This window comes from Chinchilla lanigera, unplaced genomic scaffold (genome assembly GCF_000276665.1).
Source record: "Chinchilla lanigera isolate Chin_1 unplaced genomic scaffold, ChiLan1.0 scaffold00036, whole genome shotgun sequence".
Classification (NCBI taxonomy): Eukaryota; Metazoa; Chordata; class Mammalia; order Rodentia; family Chinchillidae; genus Chinchilla; species Chinchilla lanigera.
Window position 1 is genome coordinate 11,194,720 of NW_004955437.1, and position 14,268 is coordinate 11,208,987.

Consider the following 14,268-nt stretch of genomic DNA (forward strand, 5'->3'; position numbering starts at 1 on the left):
CTGTACAGACACCTCAGTAATGTACTTCAGGTCTCAGCACGAAGCTCACACATTCTGAGAAGTCTAATCAGAGTCCAGACTTCTGGGGAGCTTACCTCCTACCATATAACTTTTCCACCTTTAAAAAAAATTCTACAAGCCATTTCCAGTTATTCTGTTCTATTGTACTAAGAGGTTTTTAATGGAGTAAAAATTAGGTGCAAACCTGCCTTGGTGTCATTCAAAAATAACTCACCTAAATGAATTGAATGGTAAATAAATATAAAAACAATTCACCTAATTTTAGGAAGCACTTAAGTTCAGTTATACTGGTAGCCATGTCACTTTTGTTCTTCCCATTTAATTTTTCCTTTCTTCCTGAGTTAAGCTGTTTAATCTACTTATTAGCTAACAGATACAGGCATATGCAGGCAGAGTGAGGTGTTTCTTGTGGACCACGCATCTGTTTTGCTTTCCTTTTTTTTTTCAAGGAAAGCTTTTTTGCCCCCCAGGGCTTCCTCTTCCTCTAAGAAACCATATGCAGCCCTCTGCTCCTTCCTAGCTCGAGCCTAGGGCTCTAAAGCCCAGCTTTATGTTGTTAGGGTTACTAGAGGGGCTGAGATGACCAGGCAGGTGGAAACTACCACCCAGGAGGCAGAAGTTTTGGTGAATGTGGCTTCATCTTTGATTCTAATAATCACCTGGGGGCTGGGGATTTAGCTCAGCGGCAAAAGCGCCTGCCTGGCAAGCGCGAGGTCGTGAGTTCGGTTCCCGGTACCAGAGAAAAACCAAAAAAAAAAAAAAACAATCACCTGGCAGGTAGGGATTCAAATATTTCTTGAAACAGGGGTCAGTAATCTCAGCTGCTGTGTGCTTTAATACCTGTTACCACTAAGGTCATGTCACAAGTTTTTGTCAATGGGAACCCTCTGCCACTGTGCGGGGTACAGTGTGACATTCCAGATGTGGTCCTGCCTAGTTCCTTTTCCAGACTCTGCACAGCAGTTTGCAAGGGTGGAACGGCCTGTATTTTACCGAAAGGGTCTGTGCTCTTTTACAACTCTGGATCTTCAAAGGCCCCAGTCTCAAAGATGTCTGTGTTCTGTTACCACACGCTACCAGAAAAACAAAACAAACCCAAACACCATTTTATTTTGTATGATTTTTAATGTGATTAATAGAGATTTAAAAGAAGCAAATAATTACAGACAATAGAAAACACTGCAGAGATGGCATCTGACCTCTGCTCCTCAGGCCATTGCTGGGCTACATGGAAAAGAAATTTCTGATCATGGAGTCTTCACTATTATGAAAATCAGAGTACATGACTAAACAGGGAACAGCAATAATACATTTGATTTGATGACAGAAATAATGTTTATGATGAATCTGTCAGTATTAAAGTCTCTTTGGAGGAGAAACATAAATGAAGTCCTATATCCTTTGGAAAGAACTATGACAAATACCCACAGATGCGGCCTGCTGCTGGGGATGTGTCCCTTCAAGCCCAGGGGACAAAGTTGATCTCACTGATTTCAACAGTTTCACTCTCTTCTTGTTCTACCAAATTAAGGAGATACCTACATTCTTCAGAAATGATTAGAAATTCCATGAAATACTAGTATTTGTATTGTCCACCCAAATTATGACAAAACTATTTGTAAAGTGCATGTCAAAGAAAAGTACTCACTCAAGAGTAATTTAAAGTGCGATGCATAAAGTACTTTAGTGCAAAGTCGCTTAATATGTACATGTTATGCGCCAAGTTCAAATAAAGCGGGATTTATCTACAACCTAAGGGAAGGAGAATATGGGGAGAATACTTTCATGTTTTTAATGCTCTGCAGGGAGAAGTGTTTTGGTCATGTGTGTGTGTGTGTGTGTGTGTGTGTGTGTGTGTGTGTTTGGCTGGCTGGCTGGCTGTAACTGCTCGGTGGTCTCTGCAGATATCTGAAACTGTTGTTTTAGAATTTGAAACTTAAACATTGACATAATCGTGCAATCTCCAATGTGCAATTCCATCTCAAGAGAAGCATTAAGCTTGTAGTAATGGTTGAGAAATTTCACCCTGCATATCTTGTAAGGCAGGTAGTTGACTGTGAATTAAATGTTTAATGAAAATTACAAAAAATACAATCACTATAATGCAGCCAAGAGAGATCCCGAGGAAGTAAGGGTAGGACTCCTCTTGCCCAAGCTCTCCTAGGTGGTCACCCCCCAGGAGGAGGGTCGTGCTCTGCGTGTAAGGAATTGCCTTTGGAGCTGCAGAACTGAGCAGGTCCTGGACATTGCTGAGGGATCCATTGTGTGGCAGGGCGGTGAGATTGAGGAGGTGGCACAGCAGGGGGTACAGATCTGTGGAGTTCATGGCTTCTTTTGTGAAATTCTTTCGGAAGGCAGGACCGTGGGCTAAAAATATTGGATGCATTTCTGCTAATGCATTATCATAACCATGGTTGCCTACTGTGAAGAGAAAATGCATGAATGTTAGCCACCTAGAGGGTGTCACAATGGAAATTAGTTGTTGTATGGGGAAGTGCTGAACTTCAGTGCAAATTTGATCTTAATTTGATTTTGAAAATAAAATAATCTTTTACAATCTCTGCTCTTGTCAACCCCACAATTCTGGAATTGAAAGGTCGAAGGATCACAAATCTTCCCCAGAGACCAGCTCTTTCTAAATGAAGGAGGACGGGCAGAGAGCAAAGCTGAGCCATGTCAGGGGACATGAGAGTGAATTATTTTGTTCTTGTTTTTGTTTTGTTCAGTTTTGTGGCTGGCAAACTAATATTCAACCAGTACTTACTGGATAGCTACTGTGTCCAATTATTTTTCTAAGGATAATGGTGCTCTTAATCATGAACATAATAAACTCATAATCACCCCAACAAAGGTAAAAATGCATAAAGAAAAAAGACATCACAAAAATCAGACCTTTAGTTATATCTATTGTCTGTCACTAAAAAAGTAAATGTTGGGCGACTTGTAGGTAGAATGGAAAAATCACAACTTGGATGACTCTGATCAGGGCCCAGCTTAGCACTGGGTGCTGGAGGGTGGCTGCCAATAAAGGCCTGAGGGGTGTTCTGAAGTCGCTATCAAGTGACACAAAATTGAGGGATGGAAACTGCCCAGTGGAAGCTACCTTTTACAAGCATGGGTGTAAGATTGCTGAGGAGACAGCAACTAGGAAACCAAACACCTTTATTTCAAAGGTGTTCAGGGCAACACAAATGAACCAACTCTAATGCTTATGCTTGCTGAGGGGAAATACTACATGGGACACAACTACAGAAAAGAAAATCCTAAGTCAGTTTCTGGAAACTTGAAATCTGCTTAGCAAACCCATCTAAGTCACTCTAAATGCCATAATTCTTTTGGGTCTACTCCAATAAAAATAACAGTGGGCTTATCACTCAATAGTAATTACCTGACAGGGTACTATGCTAATATAATCGCTAAAATTGTGAAATACACCAGTAAATCATTTGCATTTGATTAAATGATTGCTGTATTTCTGTGAGATGTTGGATCTAGGCTCTTAGTCATGAAGGTAAAGACTCTCATTGTACTTGTTAGAAAATCAGATTGAAGATAAAATCACAATGACCTCCATAAAAACTTTTCTCTTCTATGGGATTTTGTTTTATAGTGGTAGCACATGCTAGCATACCTAATTCAGGAGATCGTATCTGGTAGTGGATGTCTAAGGGAAGTGTTTCTCAAACTTTGCTGTGTATGGAACGCATTGGGGGCGTGGAGAATGCAGATTAGGGCCCAATCCTCACCATCTCTTAACTCAGCATGGGTGAGGTGGGTTGGGCCCAAGAATACGAGTTTCTGACACATTCCCAGGTGATGCAGATATGGCGACTGGGAATACGTCACACTTTGGAAACCACTGCTTTTGGTCTTTAGGGCTTGCAGAACTCTGGCTGAGGACTGCAGGAGCCAATATTTAATTATTTGTTGAATAAATGAGCGTAATAGAAACAGGAACCCTGCTGAGGTTTGCTTTCAAAACTAAAGGTGACCGCTCAGTAGTAATTACCTGACAGGGTACTGGGTACTGTGTAAATATAGTTCACCAAACCAAAATTTGTAGAGATCTTTATAACTCAACCATGAATCTCCCCGTAGCCATCCCACTAACACAAGAGCAACTAGTGCAATGCACGGAAAGAACACACAGAGGTGAAAATTACTCTCATGGAAAGGAAATTATTTTTAAAAGCCTTCTTAAAACAATTTCCCTGACATGGTTAAATATTGGTCTGCAGGTCATTGTCTGTAGGTACAAACTTTCAGAACCAGAAGTCACACATCTGTACACATCTGCTATTTTGAGTCACAAATACACTACAAATAGCATTGCCATGCACTTACTTTCCTTTTAGTTAATAAGCATGATAGGGCAGGAGCCCAGGTCTATCTACAGGGACATTTTTGTACATTTCTTTTCTCAGTGCTGGGGAACCAAGCCAGGGCCTCACACATGCGAGGCAGGTGCTGTACCCACTGAGCTCCACCCCAGCCCTGTACATTTCTTACGTACACATCAAGGACCACAGCCTAAAAGCAAACATTTCTAGAGATAAGTAAGTATAGACACACATGGTTCCTTCAACACTTGAGTGATACAGGGTAAGAACATCAGCAGGTAAACTGCTGTATTATCCACAGCCTCCATGTTAGTAAGAAACGATGCAGAATGGGAAGAAATACGATAACATACTCACACAGAAATTCATCTGACTTATTCTGTAAAATATACCACCCTTCGTCAGCCACCGCCACGACCGGCTGGATCCGCTTGTTGTGTTTGTAATGCCATCTCTCTGGAATCTCCTCTTTTTTGTAAACAGTAAGGTTAGGATGAGCATCAGCCAGTGCTTCATAGACTTCATCGAGTTTACCTAAGGAAAAGATAGAGAGGCGCTTGGAACAAGACTCTCATTGCTACACCCAGCACATTGCAGCCTTGGGTTCCCTAGAGGGAGGGGAGCCATACCTGCGAGGACTCTGCACCTGGGAGAGAAGAATCCTACAGGGAAACGAAATAACTACTCCTGTGCTAAGAAAATTCACCTGGCAGAATTAAGAGAGGGCTGTTTTTAGAACTAGAATGCTCTGTTCTCTAAAACCCTCAATATGCATAGGCATACCCACACACACACACACACACACACACACACACACACACACACACACGTAAGTATTGGTGACACTAAGTGAAATGTCTAGGGTATTGCAACACTCAGTTGTAAAGGAAGAGCTAAGTTCTGATTGCTGTGCTCTGAGGCCAGGGACAGAATCCCCAGGAAAGGATGTGGGTAAAGAGGGGACCGGAAGGAGGTGGCTGTGAACCAGCCAGGGCCAGGCCTGTGGGGCGCAGAGGCCTCTGGGTCTGCATGCACCACCCCGGGCACAGGCTTTGGCCCTTGTTTGTGGGCTGCATCCTCGGGGCTCTGTCCCTGCTCCCACACTCAGGAAGGGAACACCATTGCCATGTGTAAGGGCAGCTTATGGGCTAAGGTGACTCTTAAGTACTTGTGAGCTGTTGAAACCCATACGTGGGTGCACCCTCCTATTCTAACATCCAAGGCTTCTTAAGATTCTCTTCTTGTCCCTGGGTGGCACAGAATTCTCATTTGTGAGATATTCCAGCTTTTCAAAATCTGTTCTCTCATACCTAAGACTGGCCCTACAAGGGGATACAACGTAGGTCATGGGCCTGGACGTGAGTCATGTTCTGCCCCTGATTTTGTGACCTTGGGGTATTAAACCTTTACCTGTCTTTAACATGGAGCCACTGCTGAGTTTATTATTCCCTACTAAGCAATAAGGAAAATTCAGATTGACAAAAGCGCTTTCTTATTCTGTACTGCTTCCCTATTAAGCAGGTCCTCATCAAGGGTCTGTAGAAGACTTGAGGGGCCTCACGAGATCACTGGAATTGTACCCAAACTTTGAATGTATCCTTCCATCTCAGGTTTTCTGTGAAAGGGAGACTGTAGCTTTTATCATAACCTGTGATTTCAAAATAGTTAACACCTACTGCCATAAAATATAGACTGCATAAATGTTAATATTCTAGGAAAAAACTAGATCCTGAGATTTTGCTTTCTTGGAGCCTAAGGATGGGCCTCAGAGCATGAGGTGAACAGGGAGTGAACAGGGAGAGTCCTTGTTCACTCACACATGGGGCCAAATGGATCTAAACTCAGCTTTGAGTCAGGTCGAACTCACCTTCTTTTGGTAAGATGGCAGCTACTGGAGACTGGTCAATCAGGGTGTAGTGGTCTCTATCCAGATACTGGTCAAGCTCTATCACTCTTTCCTTAGAACACTGGGTCATTCCATGGTCACTTGTGACAATTAGGTTCACCACATTCCACAGCTTTGCTTTCTTTAGCATTTGTATGAGATATCCTAACTTCTGGTCAATATCTGAAATGACAGGCCCCATGAGTGGATTATCAGGTCCCAACTCATGGCCCATGTCATCAGGGTCTTCCCAGTAGAGAAGGCCAAGATTTATGGGCTCTTCTGATGTGAACCATTCTATGATTTTAGCAACTCTTTCTTCAAATGAAATGGACTCGTTGTAAGGCATGTAGTGCGTTGGAAAGCTCTTATGAATCTTTACATCAGCTCCAGGCCACATAGCCGAGCCACTAGCATGTCCTGCCTTCTGATTTGTGATCCATATTGGTGTGGCTTCTTCCCAAAACTCAGAATCATAAATATTCATGTGGTCCAGGGAGAAAGATTTGTTCAGAATAGGATCAAACATGTCATTTGCGACAATCCCATGATTCTCTGCAAAGAGGCCAGTGACCAGAGTATAGTGGTTGGGGTAGGTCTTCGTAATGAAAACGTTAGTAACTTGCTTCACATGAACACCATGTTTCATAAGATCATGAAAATGGGGTGTTGGAACTTTATATAAGTAATCCCAGCGGAATCCATCAAATGAAACTAGTAGAACCTTTTGCTGGTCTGGACGGAGAGAGAATGTAGTTGAAAGCGTTAGGGTAGCAATTGTAAAAGACACTGACAGAAGCTTGGAAATCATTTTCAAAGTACTTGATCAGCTCAGTGTAAAATAATCTGTAGAATAAACATAAAAGAAGTTAATGGCAATAATTTTATTTTGTATTCTTTACCCCAAACCTAGAGTGATAGTGCTCAGTCTTCCCAGTTACATTTTAACTTGCAGTCTGGAAGAATTAATTATATGGCAGAAAATTTAACATCAAACAAGAGACCTGGGCCTGTGTGGATAAGAAAAATAAGCTTACTTGCATCTAAGAAACATTTTTACTTTCTAAAAATTCATCAAAATAATTCTCAACAAGAATTAGTTCAGTGCGCTCCCGACAGCATTTTAAAATGTGATATAATTTACATACAAGGGTTCAGGTTACATACAGTTTTAGTTTTACAAATAATATTTCAACTTTTGAGAAGAACCCTTTATACAGTCACATAGCTGTGAACCTATTCATTGTTATGGCTAGAATGACCATAGGAATGTAGCAACAAGAAAGTATAATTAGCAAATCCAATAATAGTCCTCAAAAAATATACAGACACTTTGATTTTCAAAGTCAATGTCTGTTTGATTCCTCCTGGTAAGAGGTACTACAGAAAGAGGAAAATACATGAAACTGGTAAAATGACGTATGACTTTCAAGTATGGTGGTGAAATGGAATCTGTGTTCACTTTTTAGTAATAAAACCATGGCCTTCTGTAAACAGATTCTAAGCATACACAGAAACAATTCTGAAATGGATGTCAAGGTTCCTCATGTTACAGTCAGTCAGCAGTTCATCTTATCAGTGGTATGTGCAGAAAAACCAGTTCCCAGAATGAAATTTCTTGTGATGTAGGGGGTTTTTTTGGTTTCTTTTTGTTTTTTTTTCCGGTACCGAGAATCAAACTCATGACATCCTGCTTGCCAGGCAGGCACTGTGCCACTGAGCTAAATCCCCAGCCCAGGATGTAGGTTTTTTTTTTTTTTTTTTTTTAACCTGCTTGTGCTTCTAGAAACCTTTTATTCTATTCCAGAAAGCTAAGGGAGAAGCTGTATGAACAAACAGTCATATACCAGTTCCCCCCAGGCTGCCTTTCAAGCTAGGGTCTCCTGCTCTCCCCTTTATCCTATTCATCTTGTGGGATGGTATTTTTGAGCACACTAAAATTCAGATCGAGCCATACCTTGTGCAGAGAGATCTTTTGAATTTAGCTTTTCAACACTGTTCTAATTTGACACAATGAAGACTTTAATCCTGTTTATTTATATATTTGTGGTGCTGGATATTTGGGTATGGACAAAGGGCCTGGTGTTGTGTGCAAGTCCTCTACCACTGAGCTACAACCCTACCCCAGTGAGGACGGTTTTAAGCTTCAAACATAGAGCCTGTTTCACCCTGCTATGTCACAGAGGTCATAAGATATCACGTAAGCTGAAATTGTTGTACATATTGGTCTCAGGACAACGCTGAAAAATTAAAATTATTTCTTCAGGGACAATTCACTTTTTCTGATTGGGGAAGCAACATTAGAAATAGCTGTGCTCTGGAATTGTAATAGGAAACTGCAAGTCTACCTGCTCCCATCTCCGGCATTGCGTGAAGGTTCCTTCTCCCCTCTGCCTCCCCCGCCACCCTCGCCCCAGTTTTCTCTCCGCTTCCTAAGGAAAGGGAAGCTGGTGGCGCCCACAAACATAAAGCTAACACAGTAACCCGGTGAACACCTGATTTCGGCCAATTCATCCGGTAATCATGGTAATCAGGAGGCAACTGGGCAAACCAAAGCCAGCAAGGAATGGGGGCTGCCCGAGGCCAGGGAGAAGGAGCCACCGCAGTCCTGCGGGGACAGCAGTAAGGGCGGCCACGGATTCCTCTCCTCTCCTCCGGTACGGACGCCTCAGAGGCCAGGCCTGGGCCTGATGCAGACCCGGGCCGAGATCCGGGCCCTCGGCACGGCCTCCCGCGGGTGACCGGGTCTTGGGGCGGCCCGGAGCCTGTAAGGACGGGGATCGGCTGGGGGCGCTGCGTCGCCTCGGGCTGGGCTCCTCCCCGCAGGGCCTCAGAGTCAGGTACGATCCGGCTCCCACCAGCCCAGGCCCGGCCACCGCAGGTGGGTTCGGGGCGCACTGATTTCTGGGCGCCTGCCCCCCTTACCTGCCTCCGCGGGGCCGCGGTCTCGGGGAGAACCAGGCCGCGTCGCCGTCGCTGTCTCGGAGACGCTGCACCTGCGCAGCCTCACGGGCACCTGACCGTGTCCCCCGCGCGCTCTCCCATTGGCTGAGCGCGATGGTCACCCTCAGAGTCGCTGCCGCCTGTCGTCAGCGGGGTGGGGCGGGCCTGGAGGGGGACAAGCCTGAGGATGAGGGACCCGAGTGCGAGGATGGGGGAAACTGGCCCCAGAGGATAGGGGCCCCGGGAGCTGGGTGGGGGTCACCCCTCCAGATGGACGCGATGACCCCCACTGCGGTTGTCGAGCACTGACGTCGCCCTTGTCCCACACGGGTGATAACACACCATCAGTTTCACTCCGGGGACCCCCAGGCACCCAGGGTGTGATGGGGCGCTGAATTTTCCTTTAATTCTTCTCTTACTGGTGTTTGTTTTTCCTCAAACAGGCTTGCTAATCTAGTCAGCTCTGACCCCAAGAGCTCGCTGGCCTGGTGTCAGCAGTTTGGATCTGTGAGGCAGACAGTGTTCCCTGGAGCCAGGCTGGGGCCGGGGCGGGGGCGTCGGTGTGCACGGGGGAAGCAAAGGCAGGCATCTGCCTGGCAGTGGCTGTGGACCGTGCTTCCAGCCTGGATTCCAAATGCTGTTCAACGCTTGAAATGAAGCCTACACACTCAGGCCTGGCTCCACCTTAGGAAGCCTTTGCTGCTTCTGGTGTGGTAGGGGCCCTATTATTTTTTTTCCCTGAACTGGGGTGAATTTATTTTTCCAGTTTCATTGTGATCAGTGGTGTTTTTGAGGCCTTCGGGGATGTGAGCAGCTGCATAATTTGCCAGCCTGATCCCCCTTGTATTTACCAACAGTGAGAGCAGGGATGTCTGACTTGGAAAGGATCGTTCATCTATCCATTCAGGTCATCATTCTGTCCTAGCAGGATGGAATCCGTCTGTAACAGGGGCGATGATACCTGCTTGGAGACACTTCAAGTCTCAACATCTAGCTAACTAGGGAAAGCAGGAGACCACCCGGCAGTGGCTCTGGGTCTTATCGTGTGCTGGGCTGTAAAGCACATAGCCGAGCTACTGGTTATTAATTGAACAGGGCAAACATTAATTAAACAGAGGTGGTCAGAGCCTTTTCTTTCTCAACTTCAGGGGGAGGGATAGGCCCAACCTCAGCCATCGCAACCTGCTCATTGGGTTGTATTGTTGCAGAGGGCTTTAGGGCTCTCTGCCATGGCCTTTGCTTCATACAGTTTGGGTCTGTGGTTTTCAGCATGTGTGGTGGGGGTTAAGAGAGGCTAGTTTCTGTGTTTAGCCAGACCCAAAGACGGTGAAGAGGTACAAATTGTTCCAAGCTCCCAAAGTGCTGTCCTTTGAAATTGCTCAAACTTAGAACGAGGTGGTCCTGTCTTGTGAGTGCTTATCTCTCCCAATTAGTCCAGCTCCATGGTCTCTCAAATCACTCCCAGAACAACTTACGCTTAGTAGAGTGAAACGGACCTGTCTTTCACATGGGTCATTGACTACTGCAGGACCGCACTGGGCACACTGGGTCTTGCTCTGTAAGCTGTTATGAAGTCAAGATCATGTTTCCCCAAGACCTGTGTCTCACAGTGCAGACGTTAAGCACAGTTTACAGAGCAGAAATTACTCACTAGGGGCTGAGCTAGTGTCGGGCACCTCCTGAACTGCAGCGTTTTAACACCTGCTGGTCAACCCATGGGTTTGAAACACAACTCCTGTTGCTTCTGGGGGAAATCTGGTTTTAATGGAGTGATTAAACGTGTGATTGTAAATGTCCGCTGCAATGGAAGCCACTTGTGCCTAGCCTGTGATCTCAACTCTTGTTCACTTGTGCTAACTACTCAGCAAGTTACGGCAGCACAAGCCTCAAAATGTCACTGACTGTAACTAGGTTTTTATTTTATATTATTGAATTAATGGAATCACAGCTGAGCTAGTAATTTGTATCTGAATGATGGGATAACAGAAGCACCAGCTTTTCCCTCTGGGTTTTTAGACCCAAAGGAAGTCTAATCTGAAGGCTGGGTTATCTGCTTCCTTGGGATGGATGAGTTCTTTTGTGCTAAATCTGGAAAAGCATCTGTTCTTTACGAAATAGCCAATAGCACCAAAGTCTTGTTTTTAGTATTAGAACCCATGAGAGGGAAAGTGCATTATTTCACAATTTTAAAAACCTTTAAGGCTGCATCTAGTACGCTGTACCACAAATGACCCAACAAAGAAAGTCCATCTCTAGTTGTTTATAAGACATTCTACAAACTCGAGATCCCAGGCACTCAGTGGCCACAGGTGGGACACACTAGGATTGTGGTTCTGAGCTGACCTTACCCATTGTAAGCAACAGATCTTCACTAGTTTGGGCTCAGCAGAGGCTCAAGCCAGTGAGTAAAATGTGAATTACAGATAATTCACAGCCTTGGCCCAAGAATTCTTAACCATACTAGTAATTTAAGCTCCTAGTGATACATTTGAACTTGATTTTATGCAATTATTAGCAAATCTTGTTTGAGGAAAACCAGACCACACCAATAAAAGAAAAAGAATTAAAGGAAAATTCAGGGCCCCAGCACATCCTGGGCACTAGTTGTCCCCAGAGCTGTAAGGAAGTAGCCTGGCCTCCCCATCTCAGCTCAGGGGGCTCCCAGGGCTCCTTGACTCATGGCAACAAAGTTCTGGTCTTTCCTTCATTGTCACATGGTGTCCCGCTCTGCCTGTGTGTTTTTCACCTGGCCTTCTCTGGAAAATACCAACCTTTAGAATGAAGGCCCACTTTAATCCACTTTAACCTAATTACGTATGCAAAGAGCTTGGTTCTAAAGTTTCAGGTGAAAGTGAATTTTGAAAAGACTACTCAATCATATGTACACAACTAGTAGGAAGTTTAATTCTATGGCCCAGCTGAGATTGAGGGTTCATAAATTATTAAAATAGCTCAAATTGAGGACACTGAGTATATCTAGTGTTGACAAGGGTTGAAAGCTACCAGAGCCATTACATATTGCTGGTGGGAATGGTGGCGCCACTAGGAAAACGGTTTAAAAGTTTTCTCTAAAGTTAACTATATACACATCATACAACCCAGGAATCCCGTTCCTAGGTATTTATCCAAGACAGAAGAAGGAAATGTCAGCTGAAAAATTTATCAGCAAATTTGTATAGTAGCTTTATTCATAATCACCAAAAGATACAAACAGCCCAAATGTCCCTCAACTAGTGAACTGATAAGTAAGTTGTGGTATGTCTAGGAATGGAGTAGGATGGAGCAACATAAAGGAAGAAGTATTGAAACCTGTAACAATGTGGATGAGACTGAGAAGGAGTTTGCTGAGTGAAGGAAGCCAGACACATACTTACCTATGTGAGATTCTATTTATCTGACTTCCTAGAGAAGACAAAGTGATAAGAACAGAAATCAGATTGGTGGCTGCCTGGAGCTGGAGTCTGGGAAGGCGACTGGCTTTGAAGAGGCACAGGGAATTCACCTGGCTTGCAATAGTGGGAAAGTGATTAAGAGTGTCAGATATGTTAAACTACAGTGAAAGTGTCTTCTTGTATGGCAGTTGTACCTCAATAAATCACAGCTACAAAAAATAAAACCCACTTTGCGGTCACTCCAAGCTTCCAGAGTTTGAATCAGACCTGGTGGCATTGGGCATGGGAGGTGGCATTTGGCTTCTCCATGCAGCCTGCAGGGCATGGGACATGCAGGGTGGGGACTCCCTGAGGCCCAGCTCTGCTGCTTTCTGGGTTCTCACTTGAAAGTGACTCTGGAAGCAACGTAGCAAAAGCCCACTTTGTTTCTAGGCTGGGACTGCTCCTCATGTGCCGAGTAACCACATCAGTCCAGGATGCAGCAGGGCACACAGAAGTGACATTGCCCTAGTGTGTGGCGTGAGGCTGATTCTGTGAGATGCCTTCTCAGAAGACGCCAGATAGGAAACCACACGTGTGTTTGTGGTCTAGGGGTAGAAACGTGAAGTCACAAGAGAATTCTCTGTTCATCCTGTATCACATCCCATCCCTTAGATGCCCAAGCTTGGTGAACTTCACTTTTATTTTGGAAGTTTTGGTTCCTTGTGGATATTGTTATTCTGCAGATTTGCTGTCAGAGTGGAGTTTGTGGAAATGCCCTACACCCAGATCAAAAATCATTTCCTCCGCAGGCATTTGCATTTGAGGTATAAACATCTTTTGCAAGCATCTCGAAGCTTAAGGGTGTGCTGAGTTTTTGGGTGAGTGATGAACTCAATGAATGCGTAAAGCAGGCAGTGACTGCTTTCTGCCACCCAGGTGGCTTTCTGGGTAGGAAGAGGGCAGAGGCGTCTAGCAGAAAACTCTCTGTCCTTCCTTGGTGGCTGCAGTTTCATAATTGGAAATTAATCTCTTACCCTTAAAGCTTTTTTCTCAGGAGTGACGCCAGCCCACTTCTGTTAGCCATTTACACACACATGGTTAAGTCTGTCTGACACACTCTGGTTAGCACAGTCTGTTGGGGAGAATGCTCGGAGGAATGCAGGTGGGCATTGTCTTTTGTGTGTGTGTATGGTACTAGGGATAGAACCCAGGGCATTCACACTGAGCTGCACACCCTGGCGATTTTTTTATTTTGAGACAGCCTCTCACTAAATGACTAAGTTGCCCAGCCTGAGCTTGGACTTGGCAGTCTTTCTGCCTCAGCTTCTCAGAGCCCTGGGATTATGCACATCGTGTACCATCATACTCAGCTCCAGGCATTGTCCTTTGAGGGTGTGTAAATGGAGGAAGCAACTTTGGAGAAAACTGAAAACAGGCAAAGCTAGCACAGAGGTGGACCAGGGTGGGGTAGAGGTTCCTCTCTGCTCAAGCTGGTTCTTTTTTCGCCCACCAGCACTTGGCTTATGGGCTGCTCCAGCTCGGCCCTTGCTAATGCTTCAAATAGCTTTTGTGTTCTACAAATGCGTATGAAGTATAAAATACTTGAGAGAATTTCATTCTTGAAGTCACTTTCTTCCTGGAAAGTCCTAAAAACTAGGCCCCCAACTTGGAGTCAGTCCATCTTGGGGCAGGACCAGAGCCGAGG

At 44.7% G+C, this 14,268-nt stretch overlaps 1 protein-coding gene across 1 annotated transcript; it reads right to left on the reverse strand.

Annotated features, from left to right (window-relative positions):
- Window positions 1–1,126: 1,126 nt before the first annotated feature.
- Window positions 1,127–9,281, reverse strand: Enpp5 (ectonucleotide pyrophosphatase/phosphodiesterase 5 (putative)). Its single transcript, XM_005389846.2, has 4 exons — window positions 9,172–9,281; window positions 6,229–7,092; window positions 4,719–4,895; window positions 1,127–2,442 (listed from the first exon to the last, which is right to left on the reverse strand). The coding sequence occupies exons 2-4, from the start codon at window positions 7,055–7,057 to the stop codon at window positions 2,015–2,017; spliced, it is 1,434 nt and encodes a 477-aa protein (XP_005389903.1). The 5' UTR covers window positions 7,058–7,092; window positions 9,172–9,281; the 3' UTR covers window positions 1,127–2,014.
- Window positions 9,282–14,268: the final 4,987 nt, after the last annotated feature.